The 23,726-nt window shown below is 30.1% G+C and overlaps 1 protein-coding gene across 1 annotated transcript in view; it reads left to right on the forward strand.

The window, feature by feature from the left end:
• LOC132941184 (neuropeptide Y receptor type 2-like) overlaps positions 1-23,726 on the forward strand; it is a 58,083-nt gene that overhangs the window by 7,809 nt on the left and 26,548 nt on the right. Inside the window, exon 2 of the mRNA XM_061009122.1 lies at positions 4,011-4,468. Within this exon, the coding sequence (XP_060865105.1) occupies positions 4,121-4,468 (348 nt within the window). The 5' untranslated portion in view covers positions 4,011-4,120. The remainder of the gene's footprint in view (positions 1-4,010; positions 4,469-23,726) is intronic.

Raw genomic sequence — 23,726 nt, forward strand, 5'->3', positions numbered from 1 at the left:
CGGGAAATATTTTTAACATGAATACAAAATAGACAGAAATAATGAAATTTAATAAAATTAATTAACTTAAGTTACTTCTCAAGAGTTAAGGTGATTACAAACGGACAAGTATTTCAACCAAAATGTACTTACCAATCTTTTGTCAATTATACCGATGGAACTGATAATGTGATAAGACTTCTTAGCTTTGTAGCGCTCCGATTTTTTATTTACACATATGATCACTTACTTCGCACACATTTACAAGACCCGTAAATTCATACAATTTGAAAATTGACTATTTTGTACTCTTTAAAAACAGTTCGTTTGCAATATTCCCTAAAAAAATTTAAAATGTATTCATAGATTTTACGTTAATTCAAAAAGAAATTTAATAAGTTAATAGTTAAGTTAATGAAAATCTAAAAGTAACTAGTTAAGTTAAAAAGTTAAAATTAAATTAACTTTTTAACTCGTTAACCGGGTTGACGCCGTGCATATTTTCATCGAATCTATTTATTTAAAAACCAAACTTTTTTATACCCATCAATAAAACAAAAATGGTATGAAAATGAACTGTGCAAAATTAGCTAATTGTGTTCACTGGAAAAAAAATATGCTTTTTAATCTTTTTCAGGATTTTCATTTATGTATTTGAATTATTTTAAAGACTTTTTCTTTAGCTGATATTTTGTAAAGTAACTATATTATGTATTCTGATTACTGATGACATTCTATGATAAACGAAATTAAATTCTGATTCATTGTCGTTAAAAATGTATCATTACATAATGTACTTATCAACTATAATTTAATAGTTTTTTCTCACCTAGAGCTCAACGTTTTAAGTTGGGAATCTGTTAGGAATATTAAATTGGATATGAATAAATTAACAAGGCTAATTTTGTATTTCAACTCACTATAAGCGTCTTAACAGTTAACAGTTTAACACTCCCATGATTCTTAGCTTTGAATAAATGTAAATAAAATACCTTTGGCTACACAAAGTACAAACTATAACTTTATGATACAATATTATCTTATATACGCAGTAAAAAAATAAACTGTTAATATTTTCGAATTAAAATAAATATGAATTTATAAGTTTTTATCAGACTAAATTATTTATTATGTACAGTTAACTTTCTTATTTACTCTAATGTACCATTAAATGGTTGTAGCTCAATGAATTTAATTTTCCTCGCAAAGATAATGTTTAAGTTAATTTTTTTAGTCAATATTTGTTAAATAAATATCTCCGCAAACTAACCTAACCTAACCTTTTAATATTCGATAAGAAGCTTAAAACACATTTATTTGGCAAGCAATCGACTGATGGCTATAAAAGATATAAATTAATGTTGACTCAAAAGTCAAAATATATTAAAATATTTGTCTAACTTGACATCTTAATTTGAAAATCATTTAAGCTCTATATTTTAAGTACATATTACAATAATACTTAGCTAATGATTTAGGATTATTTATTATTATTATTATTATTATATACTCAAACTTATAAGAGTAATGAAGACGTTTTGCCAGGATTTCATTTTTACACTTAGCTCCACGGTCAAGTGGAGTATACAACTAGGTATACAAGAAACTAATTTATAGACGAAAAAGTAGTTTAAAAATAACGAACGTTCATGACCAAATTTGGTCAGCGTGCATTTTTCGGTTTTCCGTACGATCCTGGTTTGTAAGGTTTGTGAAAATGTATGGAAGACCACTGGAAAGGTCTAAAAATAGCATTAAACCATTGAAAAAAATTAGTTACCCACCTACCTTGTGTGTAAATGTCCAGGTGAATATTTATGGAATTTTTGAACTCTTGAAAAATGTATTAAACACAAAAATCTGAAACTAAAACTCTACTCGCCTTGTCTATTCATTTCACCATTAATAGTGCATCATTGAGCATACACCGAGTAGATAGCAAACAAAATAACGTGAACTTGTCCAGACATATAAGTCTAAAGGCCGGATTTAGCATAAAATGCATGTTGCTATTTTCAACATTGTATACTGCATGATGCAGTCAATGAGTGACCATAAATCATTATGATTAATTAAATATCAAAATTCTATACTGCATATTTTTACATATTATCCCGACGATAGTGCATGGTTTGCATATTTTTGCATATTTGAATAAAAACATACAAATATACACATGACAGTTCAAAAAGGTGTTGATAAAAAAAAAAAAGATTATAGGTACGTATTTATATATCAAATATTTTACGTTTCAAAGAATTAAATTCGTCGTACTTATTAAAATGTTATTTACTCGGTCTGCAATGTATAAATAATTAAAAGTTAAATTTAAATTTAACAAATTACCTACATTTTCCTACTGCATATCTGTGCAGTATCAAATTTTAATGAAATTAGTAAATAACTAACACTGTACAATTAGAACAAAATATAAAATTTAATAAAAAGAGCAATTTTATTATGCATGTTTTGCATTTTTCCTTGCATACTTGTTATATACGCTACTGTTTGCCTTCATATTTTAAAATTTTAAATGCACATAAATCCGGTCTTTACATATAACTCATTAATTCGTTACCATTTCCAATATGGCAATATCTTTAGGACCTATGCTATTTGAACTTTTTCCACTCGGTTTTCGTTTGGCATAAATTAAGTGTGTGGCGCGCATATTCTTAGCAAACTGAATTATATTTTAATCAACACGATAATCACAGTTAAACATAATATAAACATCGGACATGAAGGTATTGTCTTATTCATACAACAATATAGGTACAATGTAGAATGTACGTTTATGTTATTCCGGCAGCCTGCAATAACCTTCTCTGAAATCTGTTTTCACGTGTATTAATTATATATATTTTATTATTGAATATATTTTTGTAAAAGTATAGAAGTTAGTTAAATTATTAAAAACCTCTCTACGTACTTCACAGATTATAATCACAAGGTTGAAAATGTTTTGGTATTATACAACACATACTGTAACCTATTTTAGAAATTATTAAGACCATATCGTTATCCATATGTCTTTCTTATCAATTACTTTGTAATAGCAAATAATACACGGATAATGTTGTGATATTATTTTGTAAATTTCAACCGCGTGAAATCACAACTCATTATATTATCATTATATACTCTCAGAGTTGATGCCATACTATATTTCATTCGTGTAAGGCATATTTTATTGTTGCTCACTCTCGAAGTAGCCGAAAAAAAATGTACACAAAGAAATATTGCGGGGAGGACGATCGCCCATATTACCCCCATTCAATACGTCGAGGACATAATATATTCATGCGATTCGTACAATTCATACGACTACCGTTAATGTTATACCTATTGAATGACGTCCATCTCACATAATACTCTCCTCCAGCATCTTATCACCTCGTGCATATATATATTATCAATGGCGTACGCAGTGGAGAGGATGACGTGGAAACGATCGCCTTTTTTTTTTTACCCACCAAATAATTTTTTACCACCTAAATACCAGCTGGAATTTTGATATTTCGACTATGGACTGCAGTGAGGCTGCGTGTAATCGTAAAGTTATACATATCGTAGGTACATTAAACAGTATTTGTATTTTATTGGTTTTTCGACTTATCTATAATATACTCACGGTATAATGTTTGTAAGTATTATTATCTATATATTATATTATATATATAAATGTATACGAGCCAAATACCACTCACTCACTCATTCTCTCCTGCACCCTTGAAAATTCCCGAGAACGCCACTGATAGCGAACATACTATATAGGATTTGTCACAAAAAACACCGCACACGAGCGAAGTCGGAATATTCTGCAGCTAGTAACATAATAATATATATTCTGGATATTTAGATGTTTAGATTTAGGTCTAGATGTTAAGATAGTTTTTTTTAACTTTGGTGTATTGTTTAACGTCAATAATATAATCGTTTTAAGTTCAAACCATATAGAAAATCTTTGTAACCAACGTCTGTTATAATAATAGATTACGGTTGTGATGATGTTGTTGCATATATTATAGATGTGGGACTGCGGTGACTTGACGGGTTATCGCCAAGAAGCAGCGGCGGCGACGGCGTACAAAACATAACTACGACGACGACCGGACACAGGCGGACAGCTGTGGACAAAATGAGTCTGTTCAACACGTCGTACCTGATGGGCAACGACACGGCGGGAGGATGGGGTCCCAGGTACTTTTTCACGTTCTACTCGGAGTTCGGCGACGAGCAGGCCGAGTCGGCCGTGGAGGTTACCGTGTTCATGGTAATATTCGCCGCGTCCGTCGTGGCCAACGTGTCCATCGCCTGGGCCGTGCTCAGGTACCGGGAAATGCGCACCGTCACCAACTGCTTCCTACTCAACCTCACCGTGGCCGACCTGCTGTTCGCCATCACCACGCCGGCGCTGGCCTACGTCCGCGTCCGGCCCGACTGGCCGTTCGGAGATGTCGTCTGCCGACTGTTGCCCTACTCGCAGGTGTGTGCCCATATCGTTTTAATATCAATCGTATGAGTGGTCGGAAGTGGCCGCGTGCATCATAAGCTAAACAAAAAAAAAAAAACTATCGTGCATGACATATTTATTGTATATATATATTTCGTATATATTTATTGGGCACTTCCTATTTATTTTCTTTCTTTTAGTCATAAGACTATAAATAAGTACTTCTCATAATATATGCCCCGATTAGGAAAAAAATCTCGAGCAAAACTGTTGAATGTGCCTGCAGCGTCCACAAAAACGTTATTTACGATTTTTTTTGTTTTTGAACAGAAGTCACGCGCTATACGTATGCCAGTGATGAAAATACGTCAATATCGTAATATCGATAGATGTGTGCAGAATTATTTACATTTAAAATGTATGTTATTTATTTTAGTTTAGGACGGAATAAGATATTATATTATTTTATTGGTTAAAAAGTGTGAATGCTTCTTACATGTAAACATTAGCGAAATTCGGGTTATGCACAATGGAAAATCGTTACGTTAGTTTTCGAAACAGTGCGCGCGCTACAACTAACTACCGCATATTGTAATTTCGTGTGTTTTGTAAAATTGTTAACGCGAGCGTTGATCAACTCTGCAGGTCTCTGACGCAGATATATCATTAAATAATAATATAAAAAACACAAATATATAAAATTGAATTTGACATTCTACAATTTCAAAACATTAACTAGGTGGGTAATAACGTCGGCATTAGTTGTGTTTAATATATTTTGTTAGAGACTTAAAGTACACATCACGTGCGAGTATATATTGACTTTCGTTTAGAGGTTGACATCAGCCAAGCTATCGCCTCCGGAGTTGCGTTGGTATAGAATGCGTCTGTATTGTCATATTATATTTTCTGTCGACCAGAGCTTAACGTTGTGCTATATCGTTTGCACTTCTCGCGACAATCTCATCACGAGATCTATCTCTAAATCCTTGTAATGTGTGCATTTATCCATTGCTCGAGTATAAACGACATTATTGACATCGTATCGTCATCGGTTTCGAAAAATGAACAATTTCATTATAAAATAAGTATTTTTCATGATATGAAGACGTTATTGAAATACTTAGAATAAAATGTTGTGAGGATTCACTCACGACCCGCCTAATAATGGTGTTTATTAGGTAGGCAAGTGTGGACGTAAATATTGGGTGCATAATATTCCGTTTATTATTTTATTTTATAACAGAACGGGTCGTGATCCAAAGTACAGACTAATAATACTAATAAACTTAAATATACTTTAATATATAAAAAAGAAATATGATACACGCTCACTTGAATAGGTCACTGATAAGTCTACTAGAATTTAGTTATTTTCAAAACAATTCGGTAAGTTTATATGTTATATATTAAGTACAATGTTACTCGTATACCTATAGTTATACATAATATTCAATAAACGTGAATGTTGAATAGTCTAATTTATTATTTTTACATTTTGAAATCGATATTGAACAAAGAAAACTTGCGATAAAGGATAAAAATGGATTTTTATAATTCGGATCCTATATATTCGAGCACATCTCCGTTATGCCCGTCACGTTTCTGAATATACACTTTATTATGTATAACTTACGTTATTATATTCTTGCGTGTAACGGGTATTATATACTATGTACTTTATGCCTTTTTGGAGGCGTGCTGCAGGTGTAATACTTCTCTATTTTTTTTTAAAAAAATAATTTGATCAGTAATAATATAACCGGTCGTCCGGTTTTTATGCTCGATGCGTATAGCCACCAATAAAAATTATCTGAATTACTACAAATAGTTACCTAGTCTTTAATTTTTCAGTTTAAGTCATTTAGGGCCTCTAAAACTAAATACGATTCCATCGAGCGCTTTTTACAATCGTGTGTGCAGTTTGTTGGTTGTTGGTATCATTGTACGTACACGGTAGGTCCGCAATAAGTAAGTACGTTTTAGAATGACGTAACCGACATCTACATTTAAATATGTGACTTTTAAATACTGATAAACATTATATGTTACGCCTATAGGTTAAACAAACTACAGTTTCACTAATAGACTGCTATTTTCAATATATATAGGTATGTATTTGACATAATACATGGTCTATTATATCTATTCTTATGAGTCCTTACCTAATGTTTGCATGTGTAATGAACGTGTAGTATATTCAACACACAATACGTTAATTAGTGAATAATAATAATAATAATAATACATCACCTAAAACAGAACAACCGGTTAACAGTGAAAACTAGCTGACTAACTAATAAAATATAATGAATAAACAAAATCTTAACCATAGCAATTTAGGTTATCCGAGCCATATTTTACTAAGTATACAATTCATTTTAAAAATATTAAATTTAGTGGCGGGAAACTCCCGCGATTTTAACCTTTTTCAGAAAATTTGCTCTTCGGCCATTACGAGTCGTTTTTCCTTGTGTTACGCCTTCAGCTTTTCCTTCCTCTCTCCGGGTTTCCGTTTCTTCTCGGTATACCCTTGATATTCTTTTAACCGATCAATAGAGATGGAGTTGGGTTCTATATCTACAAACAGTATGGTAAAATACTTTTCATTCCTTTCCAACATCTGAATAATGGACCTTGGCATGGAAATTGCAACGCTTTCTTATTTCTCTGACTTATGAACCCAAAATCAGTTTTTATTAGATCTTTTGCCGAGATAAACATATTTGGCTGACCCTGTCTTACTGTCTGAGTAGGGAAATTGGTAGTAAAGTAAAAGTTCACTTCCCTTCTTCGAAAAATTCACCCGGAAATCGTAGGCGGGAGCCATAAATCAGTTCAGCCAACGATGCTTGTAGGTCTTCTTTAACACTAATCCTTAGGCCCGATAAAATGAAGGCAAACGTCTCGAACTTTTTTATTGTTATGAACTATTTTGGCCACATATTTTAACGTAATGGCGTTCCACAGATCGACGATCTCGGGAGCGATAGCGGTTATCTTGAAAACGCCACAGACGTTAAATTTAAAGGTTCAAACAGTTGGCTTTTAAGTTATAAATATGTCATATTATAATGCACGTGTATTAGGAATATTACAACATTTTTGTGGACTCAATTTGAGAAAACTATAGGTATAGACAGGTACTAATTTAAACATCAAAGCCAATCGTTTGTTGTTCAAGGTTTAAAACAGATCAAAGCTATATTATTTTTGAAAAAAAACCTTCGAGTTTTAACCAAATTTACCCTTGTGTTTTAATTATTTTAAACACGACTTGTTTATTATTCTAATTAAATATCAGATACGAGGAATAAATAAATACTAACTAGTATCATTCTGGATATTATTTTTTCCATCAAAATCGATGTGAAATAAAATACAGTAAGAAACCGCGTTACCTACGTACATGATTTTTACGATCGGTTTTAATAAAATAAAAAATAAATTTCTAAGAAAACGTTACACAATAAAATGTAATATAATTAAACTTAACGCTAACCATTATGTGATTTTATTGAAAAGAACTTTCATTACCTATACAGTACATAATATACATCATAATGTTCTTTTTTTTATTTGAAATGCCGTCGTTGTATGCAATGTCCCTTTTAATTTATTTCTCATATTCTACTGTATATATTTAAATATTAAAAGTTTTTCATGCAAGTTACACACCGATGGAAGAAACCCATTCAAAGCCATATCAAATAAATGATATTTGTTCAACAATAAGGTATAATGGCATTGATCATTAATTGATTTTCATATTTCACCCATGCCCTTTGTACGGCTAAGTAATTGAAAAATAAAGTCATGGCAATATTGTTGTAACATGGTTTTTGAGTTAATGTAATCCGCAATGTTATTAATATTTCATATACAACCATACAATAGTTTCGTTCCGTTTTAAACGACCAAAATAATATGAGGACAAACGGTTTCAGTGTTAAAATGAAAATTACATGTACCTACTTTTCACTGCAGCCTGGCTTGCAGTTTAAGGCCTGGCAGTCTGCTCGAAGCAGTGTATGGTCAATGGTTCACAAAGTTTGTAGTAAATGTGATAAAATAATAATTACGGATAGTGTGAAACGACTACCTATTTTTCTTGATGTGAGCTATACTCATTAGTTATTATCGTCTATATTTTACCCTAACGCACAATGTCAATGAATAAATGAAAACTTATTATAATTGATAAAATCACAAAAAATCAGTGTTATGTCTTTAGACAATTATTATATTGAGTTTTTGACGTCTCTCGACCATTTTAATCGAAGAAAAATATACCGACTGATCTATTCTATGAATAGATTTGGCAAAATTCGATTTAATAATAATAGTTTTGCATTTTTTTTGATCAGTGATTCCCAGACTTTGTGACATCATAAAATATTCGTAACGCATCATCGCAACAAAAATTACTTTAAAAACGATTAGAATTAATCTTCTTTAAATTGTTTGAAGTATAAATTACACAGCACTGCACTGATTATTATAGTTTCAATAAACATATTTAACAGTTTCAAACACGTACCCACACAAAAACTTAATATTATATTATGTACAGCACCGTACGACATTAAATTGTTATTAATATACTGATCTACCTAGTTGTGAATTACGACCGGTCTAAGTGTATAGTCGTCGTTATATTATAATATTAGGCGCGGATTTAAATGCTAATTGTAATTTTTCTGAATGTCCTAATAGACATTGCTTTCCAACTATAAAATTCGTTTCATACATCAAAGAACTTAAAAATTAAACTTTTATTTTTTGGTATTTTTAGATCATTCTTTTATGTTCAGTACATATTTTATTTTGTTTATTTTATAACAATGACAATAATTTGATCAAAATGTACCATAAGCTATCCTACTTAAAAGAAAATATAGGTATTATTTATTTCGCTTCCTCATATTATTTTGATTGTGACAGTGTTAATTCGTTTTGTTTTTTAGTTTTCCGTGCACTGTAAATATAAATAAATAAAATCAGTCGAATTAAAAAAAATAAATAGGCACATTATTTGACTGTCCAACAACATTCTATGCCAACATCGGTTATATCATAAGACCATAATGCATAACTTGTAATAGTAAAAGTATCTAAAACTCGGTTGTCCTTGAACTATCTCAAGTAAATAATTTGACTTTGACCTATCTCTATCAATGTATACCTACTGCTTTAAATACTTCAAACTTTACAAAAACATATAATAAATGTACATGCGCGGGAAACTAGTAAGGCTATGTAAAAGCTGTATATACTTATAATCAATAAGGCTGGGTATTAACGAGTTAAAAGTTAAAATTAAGTTAAAGCGTTAAGTTAATTAACTCGTTACTTTTTTTTTTCAAATAGACTTTTTTTTTAATAAGTTACTTTTTTTCAAGATTAACGTGTTAATTTCAAGTTAATTTTATTTCAAAAATATCTAAATTAAGTTAATTTTCGTCCGAAAAAGAATGCTCATTTTTTAATGTGTTTTTACTTTGATGTATCATTTTAAATTTCCCCAGTAATTTTATTGAACGTAAAGAAAAACTAACTATTAAACCATATTATGTGTCTGGAATTTTTTATTTTAGCAAATTAGCAAATTTTAACTTTACACTAAGTTAAGTTACTTTTTTTTCAAAGTTAACTTTTAACTTAACGAGTTAACGAAAAAAAATACGAGTAACTTTTTATTTAACTTAACTTAATTATTTTAAAATAACTTAACTTAACGAGTTAAAAAAAATCGTTAACTTGCCCAGCCTTGCAGTAATAATCTAATGAGACTCGATGGACTTCCAATTTGGAATCAATTTACCCGTATAAATATTGTTAAATCGAACCCGGGGACAAAACGCTTATTATTGCGGTGCAAAAATATTAACGTACACGCTGAACGTTAAATATATAAGTTTCATAACACGTAAACCATACCACACCATACCACAAAGGCCAAGGTTATGTGCATTTTAAAACAGAACTGGACGTGACACACTCACAGGGGTATTTTTCTGGAACACGACAATTGCATTACACTAAATGTCACCCGTCAAAAGTTTTTCGTATTGTATAATTCTACGCTGTCGTCTGGTCGGTTTGTTGCCAATTTCTCAGACAATGTTCAATGGTTCGGTTTCAATTTGTCGGTTTTCTATTTCGAGTTGCAAAAAAAAAAAAAAAAAACTGTTACAGGTATGCAGTATTATTTCAGATATTATGTGAAAGGATATCCGATTCGTGACCAAAAATTAATTTAATTAAAAACGGAAATTAATAACTGCAGTAGTTTTTAATTTGTACCTACTCATCGTTTCTGCTAACTCTGCTAAAACAAAATTGTGTTGATAAAGCGGAACATTCCATTTATGTTATGTTCCGCGTTTATATATCAAAGATATATATATTCAGATATCGCCAGTCCCCGGTCCTTCCCATAAGGCCATAAAACCCTCCTCATTAGGAACCCAATATTTTTTGGGAGTTTGTAATTTGCACCGAAATAAGGATAGGTTCGTAATTTATACCGCCACGCTACCGCAGGTAGCCGAGTATAGTGTTTGTAACTTGTGCCAAAATAAGGGTACACCTATGTAATTATTGCACCATCGTAGCGGTTGTGGAAAATAGTGTTTGTAATTTGTACCAAAGTAAGAATCTTTGTGGGTATAATCGATTATCAAATAGTCGATTATTTTGTCGGTATACCCTCGTTGACGTCAAGACTCTCGATGAACTCGAATGAAAATAATATTTTTCTTCGAAATTCCTAACTACCCGCTGCCTTAATCTGGTAGGTAATCATTACAAGGTTTGACGACTGATCCGCCGTAATAGCGTTTTTACATTTTTGACAAAAATAATGCATTAATTATATTATTATTATTAATTATTATAATATTATACGATAATGTTTTTCAAAATAATATAATATTATATCCGAACATATTGTAGGTCAGACTTACCTATTGTGTATCGGCAGATGTATTATATGATGTCGTTTTAGACCTTTGAACATTATTTAATGAAAACTTGTTATTGATGCACTTCTACATAAAACTAATAAAATATTATATTATGGTATGTATAGAGTGCGGGAAAAAAATGTTGCGTGCGGCATATATGACGTATATTATTTTGGAGTTGTCTTAAGTGTGACAGTAAATGCGTGCAACTGGCATATTGACGTACGTTATATTTATTCGTTTAGACGATAATAATATTATTTGAAATTGAATTCGGCGAACTTGTAATAATTTAAAACATCTTACGAATAATTTTAAGTAGGTATCGTCTACAGTGCTAGATGAACGCGAGTGAACGAATATATTATTATGTCGGACTTCAGCGAGGCGTATATAGATTGAAATTTACAATGACGAGAATTCAGTGACTATTTAGATTGGACAATTTTAATACGCATATTTTTACACGTAAATAAATATTTTGTTTTCATAAATCACGATTATTTAATTACGCTATGAATATTATAAATAAATTATTTATGATTTATATATATATATATATATATATATATATAATAAATCTATAATATAATACTGATTTTCATACATATGAGTACGAAAACTATATTCATGTTGTAAGTATATGATGATGCATTTCGTGTATGTCACTCGTACAATTTTCTTTATTGACCTGAATCTTGTACTTATATACTATAGTTGAATACGAGTTACGAAGGAAACAAGAGATTTTTGTTTTTATTTCATAAGTGTTCATACCCCAAAAATGTATTAACGAAGTACGAAGAGAACGGGTTAGATAATTAACGGCAAGATCGAACTGTTTTTTAGTGCATGCATCAACCCACGTACTTCCGGTAGGTAGTTAATTCGAAATTAAACTTTTTTCTACCGGTAAACAAATATTATATATTGTAAGAAAGATTAATTTATTAAATTTTATTCAAAAAATCTCTATTAATAATACTGATATGTTTAAAAAATTACACGTAGTTGATAGTTTTTACCAATTAGATGTTAAACAAGTTCAACATATACAAACATTATTCCCAAACACCTATACAATACTACTCAAGGTCAGTATATAAACTAAATAGAATCTATGTGTATTGCAGTAAGTACGTCGTGTATGGTCCGACGGTCATGTCCGACGATTTTTCAGTTATTTTTTTTTAATCAGCCTCAATAATATTTGTGTTTACGCATAGTAAAATGCACATAATATAAAGTACGAATAGGTATCTAATATAAAATACATATGAGAAATGGAACTAAACAATTTTAGATCTATTGAACTTCTGCGGGGAATTCAAGTCACATGTAAGTTGACAGTCCGGGAAGCGCACCAAAAACTCCACCTCTGCAGTTGGAACATGAACATCGTTTTATTTATATTGTACATAATAGGTCAACGAATTGTATTTAAATGGACCACAGGACAAAATAATAGGTATTATGACAAATGGGTGTATAAGTATGGCGTTATATTTAAGAAACATAAAAACTGTACGGTTTCAAATGTTAAACACGTTCAACATATACAAACATTATTCCCAAACACACATACAATACTACTCAAGGTCAGTATATAAACTAAATAGAATCTATGTGTATTGCAGTACGTACGTCGTGTATGGTCCGACGATTTTTCAGTTATTTTTTTTCAATCAGCCTCAATAATATTTGTGTTTACGCATAGTAAAATGCACATAATATAACGTACGAATAGGTATCTAATATAAAATACATATGAGAAATGGAACTAAACAATTTTAGATCTATTGAACTTCTGTGGGGAATTCAAGTCACATGTAAGTTGACAGTCCGGGAAGCGCACCAAAACCTCCACCTCTGCAGTTGGAACATGAACATCGTTTTATTTATATTGTACATAATAGGTCATCGAATTGTATTTAAATGGACCACAGGACAAAATAATAGGTATTATGACAAATGGGTGTATAAGTATGGCGTTATATTTAAGAAACATAAAAACTGTACGGTTTCAAATGTTAAACATGTTCAACATATTATACAAACATTATTCCCAAACACACATACAATACTACTCAAGGTCAGTATATAAACTAAATAGAATCTCTGTGTATTGCAGTATGTACGTCGTGTATGGTCCGACGGTCATGTCCGACGACTTTTCAGTTATTTTTCTCTAATCAGCCTCAATAATATTTGTGTTTACGCATAGTAAAATGCACATAATATAACGTACGAATAGGTATCTAATATAAAATACATATGAGAAATGGAACTAAACAATTTTAGATCTATTGAACTTCTGTGGGGAATCCAAGTCACATGTAAGTTGACAGTCCGGGAAGCGCACCAAAACTTCCACCTCTGCAGTTGGAACATGAACATCGTTTTATTTATAATATTACACATAATAGGTCATCGAATTGTATTTAAATGGACCACAGGACAAAATAATAGGTATTATGACAAATGGGTGTATATTTAAGAAACATAAAAACTGTACGGTTTCAAATGTTAAACACGTTCAACATATACAAACATCATTCCCAAACACACATACAATACTACTCAAGGTCAGTATATAAACTAAATAGAATCTCTGTGTATTGCAGTATCACGTCGTGTATGGTCCGACGGTCATGTCCGACGATTTTTCAGTTATTTTTTTTCAATCAGCCTCAATAATATTTGTGTTTACGCATAGTGAGTGAAATGCACATAATATAACATAACGTACGAATGTTAACAGACACGTGTTATTGTGTTATACGACGACAAAACGGGTGTCGTCATCGGTGCTGGAAATAATTTGTTCTTTACATTTTATTTCTCGTCGGTTCGACTTTTTTTATATATATATATTATGGGTATTTTTTTTACGTCATCGCACTAATATAAACATCGCATGTCCGTTCTAAAACATAACAAATGATTAATAGTGGTTTGTCATTACTCATTATAATATATTATGTTTTTTTTTTTTTTTTATTATTATACTTTAACACAATATTCTATCGTTTTCGTGTTGAGTTGTAAACCGTTATTAGCCCGAAAATAGTACTTACCGTCGTGAAAATATTCACATACGCGTATGCCTCTAATATACAGCCCACACGCTTTCTGAGACTGGACACTCTGTGCAACTTCTCCAAGTTCCGTCGGATAACAGGAGCGGTTTTATTTTGGAAAAGCCAGAGGCATACGATAGTAGGACTTCTCTCCGTTGCTGCGTGCGGTAAGATCGACGCAGATAGTTCCAAATAACGACGCCATTATAGTGTGGTCGACTATTATATTCGTCCGAAACAACAATCAAAATACAAACTGACAAATATCTAAATATAACTGACTATCATGTTATCATTATTATTTAATAAAATAGTTTTGCACATAACCTTAAAAAGCCCAATATCGTCTTTCTCTCTTTACGTTCTCTCTTCCCCAAAAAAGCACACGGCCCCATATGGAACTGGTATAGGCATGTCCTATCCATTCTTATATTATCTATGGTGCCACCGCGATCATCTATCGTAATAATTATTATCTCCGGTGTGATAAACGCCCGGCATGGGCACTCGTGTAGAGGGCGGAAAAATATTACATCGTATCGACTTGTGTACGAGCAATGCACTAGAAGCTTGTCGTTACGCACTATTAGCCTATAATATAGTCTGTGTGTCCATGACGTATAATATCGCTTGGTATTGTTTGGTATACTTATAATGCGTTCTTTTATACATACATATAGGGTTAATGCAGCCGAATTAAAATCTATTATAAAGTCTCTCTAGACTAATTGACACGGCGGGCGTGTAGTAATTGACCTCCAGTAATTATTTCCTACATCGCATTATACATGGGTCGTATACGGACTATGCATATAACATTATAACATAAAATATTATGTCCTATATAGGGGAAAAACGGCGGCTGTCGTTACTCGTCGCATACAATATTATTATTTCGTAATTTCTGTACGAAAAAAAACGATTAAAACAAAATATTATACTAAAAGAATATAAATTAAAAACATCACGACGCATCTCTAATAATAAAATATTATATTGTTATACTATGATGACCATCTGCACCGCATAATATCGCGATGTCTAAAACAACAACCGGGCAAAAGGGCGAAAGATAATTTTTATTTTCTTGATTTTTTTTTTGTTTTGGAAAACTTCGAATCGAAACGAAAAATCCATCGACAAACAATATTATACTAAACGATTTTCATATGATGATGCACGGTAAAAAAAATCCATCGAAATGTATTATCCAACCCGGGAGGTATGGTTGATTTTAGTATAATACTAGTCATTTATAGAGATCTCAAAGTTACCTTTTTTTTATATTAAATGCATATATTATATGTATATGCATTTTGTTGTGAAGCATTTCGTATTTCGCTTGCTTGTATAGTTTAAGCAAATTCCCAAGTATATGTGGAGCTATTTTCTACTTGTATACCTATTGCCTAACTAAATATTCAAATTTTTCCATTTGCATTTGCTTATAAATTGTAAAATGATTTGTTTTGTACGCTGACTAGTTTCAAAAAACGGTTAACCCTCCGTTCAATATGAATATTAGTTCTTTCTTTATTTTCTAACGTTTGATCGAACTCGTTGTTCGTAGTGACCAATGTGAAGCTAAAATCGCATCAATGTCAAATCGATCCAATCAAATCCAAATGAACAAAATAAATAATGTCACGTTGAACTCGCTCAACTCGTCTGACCTGCAGTAATATCACGGATTTTACGGGTATTTTCATCTAGATATTTGTATGAGTCTCGGTCGTTATAAATTATGTAAACCTATTACAGTATCTAATCGTACACAAACCGCACGCGGTTTACCTACTTAAGGTGCGATTCCTTAGAACGCGTCTAGAGACGCGCGACCAGCGCGGCCGACGCGGCGCGACTCTAATTTTAGCCGCGCGGTTGATAGCGGATTCCCTAGAACTACAAATCGCGCCGCGCCGCGCCACAACAAATGGCCGGGCGGCACATATTTTGATATCGGGTTAATACGTCGTTGTTCGTTCTATTGATCACATGTATTTGGTTACAATTTTGTATTTATTATAAATTTGTGTATTATAAATTTTCAAACCAGTGAACAATGTTGCGTCAACAGAAAAAAAAAATATTGATAAATCTATTATTAGAAGAAATAGAAGAAGAAGAAATTATAATTGAAGAAGTTATGACAAAAAGTGTGAACGATTTGTATTTGACCAGAAAAAAGGAGGGTTTTTTTAGTGTATTGATTGAGAAACATTTGTTTAGAGATGAAAAAAAATTCAGGGAATTTTTTAGACTGAGTTTAATTTTGTTTTAAATCTAATCGAAGATGATTTAAAATTAAATCCGTATAACAGAGTGAAAGAGCCTATTTCACCGGCAGAGAAATTCGCTGTGACGTTAAGGTAAGAATGTTTTTAAAAATATTTATACATATAACATATCATATACTTGATCAATATAAATAAAAAAGAAAAATTATAACGGAAGCATTATGTAAAAGAATAAATAAAATAAATATATCTTATTATATTGATAAAAAATAAAATAAAATCGTCACTTTTTAAAATAAAAAAAAACAAATTAATATTTAAGTAAAAATACTACTGTTCAAAAACATAAAATAGCATAAATAACAAGGTTAAAGTAATTGTAATAATTAAATGCAAATTAGTATTTAAAAATTTTGAAAATGTTCCGACCAATTGGATGCTGATGAGTTTCCATTGAGCTCAGAATGTGATGTGGCGGAATAATTTATCGGGTGTAACTCTTGGAACCTAGAACTTACATTTTCTGCAAACTCGTAATTAGAAGGACTACTTGTCTGATTCGATGGTTTAAGATTCAAAAGTTCCAGTTCATTTATTATTTTTAATACTTCCATTTTTGCTTTAATCTTTAGTTGGGGCGAAAACTGTTTTACTGTTAGGGCTATACTTTTGAAGAAAACGTCGATTGGGTCTTCTGCTTCTTCTGGGTTTGTCAGCTCTTGTAGTAAACGGCTTCTTTCTTCACTTCTTTGATTCAATATTTCGATGAATGCTTCAGTTTTTTTTTTGTCGTTTTGTACCAGTTGTTTCTATTTTTGATTTTTGAACTTCTGTTGTAGACTCTAAAGTTGATGGTAATTGTATGTTTTCATTTTCCGGTTCAATTTGAGAAACACTATTATCCAATGAATTTAAACATTCTTCCTCGTCCTCATCGTTTGTCACATTCGTTAAGCTCCTATTATTATAATTTATAAGTATTAAGATTATATTTTACAAATAAATAATATCAATAAGTAAACAAATGTAAAATATATTATTAGTTATTACTGTCTTTCATATACAGCTGTATCCAAAAATGTCAAAACATCCTCTAGTATCCATTTCGAAGGTTTTTCTCTCGTAGCTGACCCAGTACCCAATTTTCTGCCTCTCCTTTTTTTATTATATGTATCCTTAATATTTTTCCACCGCTTTTTACAATCATCAACTGGATAAATAATTTTATGTTTAAAAATGTAAAAATAAATAAGAGTAAAACATAATTTATTATTCAAATATCAATATTGACATAAAAAATAAGTAGGTAGATATTATTGTCAAATAAATTATTATAAAAATAATTTTAACTTAAATACTATGATTAAAAAAAAAACAATAAACTTGTATTGAAAAATAAAAATAATATTATAATATAAATATAAACATAAAAATTATGTCTTCAACCCTTCGATAAATATTGATCATAATTATTACTGTAGTATATTAAAATACCATAATTTATCTAAAAAAATTGCAAATAATTTTAAATTATAAAAAAGAATCCATACAAGAGTTGGATGGATACACGAGATGAATTGATAGGTTAGGCATTTTAGGATAGATTTTGGAATTATTTTATATTATAAAAAAAACGATTCTGAACGAAAATGAATTGTCAGTGTATATGTTTATAATAAATATTAAATAGTTATTTCACGCGTGAATTTTTAATTTTGTAATTTTTATTATTTGTAATTTTTAATTGAACCGATCGCGATATTTCTTATACTTATTATAAGTAAAACTTATGGAGAACCTTGTATTATATTTTCAAGTGTTTTGGCAGAGTCAACAATTTTTCATCAACTTTTATAAAAAAAATCTAAGAAAAATCGAATATTTTAAATGCCTAAATATAGCTTAAAAATAAACGAAATATTTTGAAAATACATTCATGTAAAGAAAACGCTAATTCAAACATTTTATGTAAGTTTCAAGTTTCTACGACGTATACATTTTGAATAAGAACAAATATCAAAAATCGTTGAAGGCTAAATTGTTATTTTACGCAATTATGCAATAATTATAATTTCAAACACTCAACAAAAAACATTCATCATAGTAAAATTAATACATTCTTCACTTCGTTCAGAATCTAAAAGTATAAATTAAACACAATCAAGTGTTTTTTTATAATTTAAAATTACATTAAAAATAATATAAAAAATATATATATATGATATATATATTATATATATAATTTTGGTAAAACTAATAAGTTATTGGCAGATAAATATTTTTCTGTTTTAAATAATAGTTTTTTTATATTTGCATATACTGATATTATATACTTAAATACTTTAATATAATTGTATTATTATTATTATTATTATTATTATTTAACAGGTTTATGGCAACTGGTGAATCTTTTCATTCCCTTGCTTTTGCCTTTCGTATTTCTCAAAGTTACATTTCACGTATTGTGAAGCTAGTTTTGAAAAGTTTAAGCAATCGATTAACACCTATTTTATTACCTACACCAACAAAAGATGACATGGTAGAAATATCAAAACAGTTTTGGAAAAAGTGGAATTTTCCGAATTGTGTGGGTGCCATTGATGGTAAGCATATTCGTATATTTTCACCAGAGAAAAGTGGATCATTATATTACAATTACAAAGATTTCTTCTCAATCGTTTTATTGGCAATTGTTGATGCGAACTGCAAGTTCATTTTGGTTGACATAGGATCTTATGGTAAAGAGAGCGATAGTGGTATATTTAACAAATCAAAAATGTCAGAACAAATGAAAAATTGTGAATATTTTCCACCTAATTGCAAAATTCCAAATTCAGAAAAAATATAGCCGTATGTATACATCGGTGATGAAGCATTTCGTTTGGACCCACACATGATGCGACCATACTCTAAAATAGAGTCTAGAAATGATTGCGAAAAAAAAATTTTCAATTATCGTTTGTCACGGGCAAGAAGAACGACTGAAAATAGCTTTGGACTATTAAGCCAGGTTTTTAGAGTGTTTTATACACCGATACCAATAAAACCAGAAACCGTCGACCATCTCATATTATCTGCATGCTGTCTTCATAATCTTTTACGTGACCAATATACTTTAGAGAATACATCAGAACAACACTATTACAATTTTGACCCAAATGATTATCCTGCTAATAATATGGTACAGCTTGAGCATACGGGAGGATATGGAAATTATGAAGGCTTTTTAGTAAGAGATGAATTTAAACAATTTTTCAACTCTCCGCAGGGTACAGTACCATGGCAAAATTATCATACATTAAGAACCGATACTTCGTAAAATGTCATATAATATTTTTAAATATTTTGTATTATAATATTGAAGTACTGATTACATTAATTTTCATTTTTATTTTTAACTTCACTAATTGTTTGTTTATATATCTCAATAATATTATATGTACAGTTTATAATGTTTATAATGTATATATGTTTAATCTGAAATGAGAATACATGAGCATTTTTTTTAACCTTGTATTATTTATATAAATCAATACATAATATTCCAGTTTCTGTCTATATTATTATTAAAATTATGAAGAAAGTGTGATGGGCCAAACGTTGTCCCGAAATATTATCCCTTGAGTGAAAAATATAATATAATACATATTTATTATAATATTATATTCGATCAGACCTAACTATATTAGACCAATTTTTGTAAAAAGATATATGATAAATACCGTAACATAACGTAATAAGACCGGACTGAATACTATTGCATTTATAAATAAAAAGTTTTAAAAATTAAAAAATACCTGGTCTGTTCAATTCGTTTGAAATTTGTTTCCATACATTTTCTTTTATTATTTGATTTTTGTATGAAGGGTTTGCCAAGTCAAATAAACATGGATGAAACCCAACGAGTTCAGCCAAGGTTTTATCTTCTTCAGTACTAAATCCCGTTTTCATGATGTTCGAAGACATTTTTATAATATAATATTGATAAATATTATTTAACGTATTATATAATTAATAAATTAATTAAAATAAATATAATAAATTAATAAATATTATAATAATAAAATTTAATGTAATATTTATTCGTATTAATTATAAAAATTACGAGCACGCGGCCGCGTCATGACTGCCTCTGGCGCGGTCACGGTCGCGCGGCTCTAGACGCGCGCGGCGGTCGCACGCGTCAGCCGCGTTCTAAGGAATCGGCTACATCTAAAAATAGCAAAAGAAGTCCAAGCGCGGCTAAAATTAGAGTCGCGCCGCGTCGGCCGCGCTGGACGCGCGTCTCTAGACGCGTTCTAAGGAATCGCACCTTTAATAAAAACCAAAATGTCGTGATGACAATATCGCCCCACCTGCAACGGCTATATGATTGACTAACGTCTACCTAAAATTGCGTGTACACAATAATATTATAAATATATTAAAATGTGTATTTTATCTATAATCCGAGTTGGATTAGCGCGGTCGGCCATGGCCGAAAAGTTGTTTGTGTCGTGATTTCGGTTTCAAGAGCGCGCGTGGGACGTTGCGTTTATTATAATATAATATTGTGTTCCGTACATATTCATCAATGTGTAATATTATAAATTGGACGAACGGATTGAGTTCATATAATAACTCACACACGAGAAGAATTATATGGGATCCTTTTATTTTAATTCTATGGTCGTGTACGATAAATCATATTAAAAACAATCGCGAAACTTGAACCTAATGAGGAATAGTTTCTGAGCGATGATATCGTATTCGGACTGATCGCGGGACGCTGCATCTGTGTTATATACCCGCACTGCAGTCTATAGTCTATACTGTTATCCTGTTGTGTTGTTGTTGTTGTTATTGTTATTGTTGTTGTTGTTGTTATTGTTATGCGTGATAAAGGATATAGATTAATTTGAATTTTGAAACTTTTAGCTGTACTCATATAATATTATCCTTATTCGCTCGTTTATTTCGACCGTGTATATAGTATATTATATGTATAGCTAGTAATATACAATATACATGTACAAATGTACAATAGTATCCTAACAATACCTACACCGTGTATATACACGAGAAACGGTTACCCATTTATTATGTATATGATAAAGTTATTTTTTACTTTTATTGTGTGTTATCATTAAGTTGGAAAAAAATATCGAAACAATAAAACGAGTTTTTTAAGAGAGAAAATAATAAATAATTATCAATATAATGTTTATGAGAGTTTATTATACCTAAATACACATTTTTCTACACAGTATATACCACCTGGCACCTACAGCACGCGATTGCGAAATAATATTACATATATAGTTACCATACTACTAGCACACGTATTCGTACAATAATTGCAAACACTAAGGTTCGTTTGTGTTGAAAAGTTTCTGCAAACATGAAATTTATCACAAGAAATAATACTGATACAATTATAATATAGTTCAAGTAAAACATTAGACGCATGCATGTGTATTTATTCTATTGTGATATACCAGAAAACAGCTTCGTCATTGCGAATTTAATTCGACAACTCAAACTTTTTTACGATTAATAATACTATACAGGAACATTAGGAACATAATAATATATTCTAAGCTTAATAAAAACAATGACGCACAGGTAATCGACTGACTATTGAGTGGTGTAAAGTATAAACGTTTAATATAGGTAGTACACATATTAATATTATATACAGTATCAAATTTTAATAACACTAGGTATTTGTGTAGTAAATTTAAATCAATCAAATCGATCAACATATATATTATCATAAATTAATGTATATTACTCATGTCGAGTGTATATAATATAAATAAATATATTATTATTACGTTATGTTATACTGTACGAGGTCGAACAATTTAAAATACATTTCGAAGTATTTTGTATAGTTATATTTAATACGTATACGGTATACGTCACTGTAAATCTATATTAAAATGACATAAATTCAATATAATATTATATTAGATACTTTACATTTTTACTTATAAGTTGTAACTGTTATAACTTTTTAACTAGTTGTATTTTTCGTCAATCATTTCCAACTTTCCGAGTAAAATAAATTTTACCTTCGTACTTGCAGGCAACGATATTAATATATATTTTACACCCTATCTCATAGACAACTTAATAAGATTTAAAAACTGATATTTCTAAAAATTAACACCATTATAAAAATAATATTTGTAGCACATCACTACATTGGTGAATGTCGATAGACTAATTTTTGTTCACTCAAACAATAACACACAAAGGTAAATAATGAAAAGATCTACATGGGAAATTTTCAATACCCAATAAAGTTATTTTACTGTATTTTGTTATTATACAACAAGTTATAGGTACTTGATTAAAGCATAATAAATGCATACAACAAACTTACATTCAATATTTTTTTAAATTATATTAAACATGCGAAGTGATCCTTTTATCACGATCCATTCAATCTACTGTGAAAATATTATTTTTTTTACATAATTTGATGTAATTAAAAGACATGTTTTAAAAGAAATATATTTTTACAATTTTATAAGTTTTCTTAATATTATTTTCATGTTCATTTATTCATCTCCACGATCAATATTGTTTGATAATAAGTAAAATTGTTATAGATAAAATCGTTATTTTTTATTTAAATACCTATCCAATGTTGTCAAAATTAGAACATCAAATGTCTATATAAAAAAGTTGAGTATATGTATTTTAGATAATATAAAATATCTATAAGTATAAATTATAAAAATTTGCGCATTTAATTTTCAATCTTAACTCAGAACTTCTATGTATTAAAATTAAACATTTTATGTATTTTCAACGACAAAATAATATTTTTCAAATTATCGTGTTCTTGACGTATGTCAAAATTTGAACTTCAAGTGCTTATAGAAAAAATTGTGACTAAACGTTAGTATTAATAAACGAAATAAATAATGTTTTCTAAATGAATAATATTATCTTATAAATATAATATTGGTTAACTCAAAGATAAAATAAATATTTTTACTATGAATTTTTAAAA

Source organism: Metopolophium dirhodum, chromosome 3 (genome assembly GCF_019925205.1).
Source record: "Metopolophium dirhodum isolate CAU chromosome 3, ASM1992520v1, whole genome shotgun sequence".
In the NCBI taxonomy this organism is placed as follows: Eukaryota; Metazoa; Arthropoda; class Insecta; order Hemiptera; family Aphididae; genus Metopolophium; species Metopolophium dirhodum.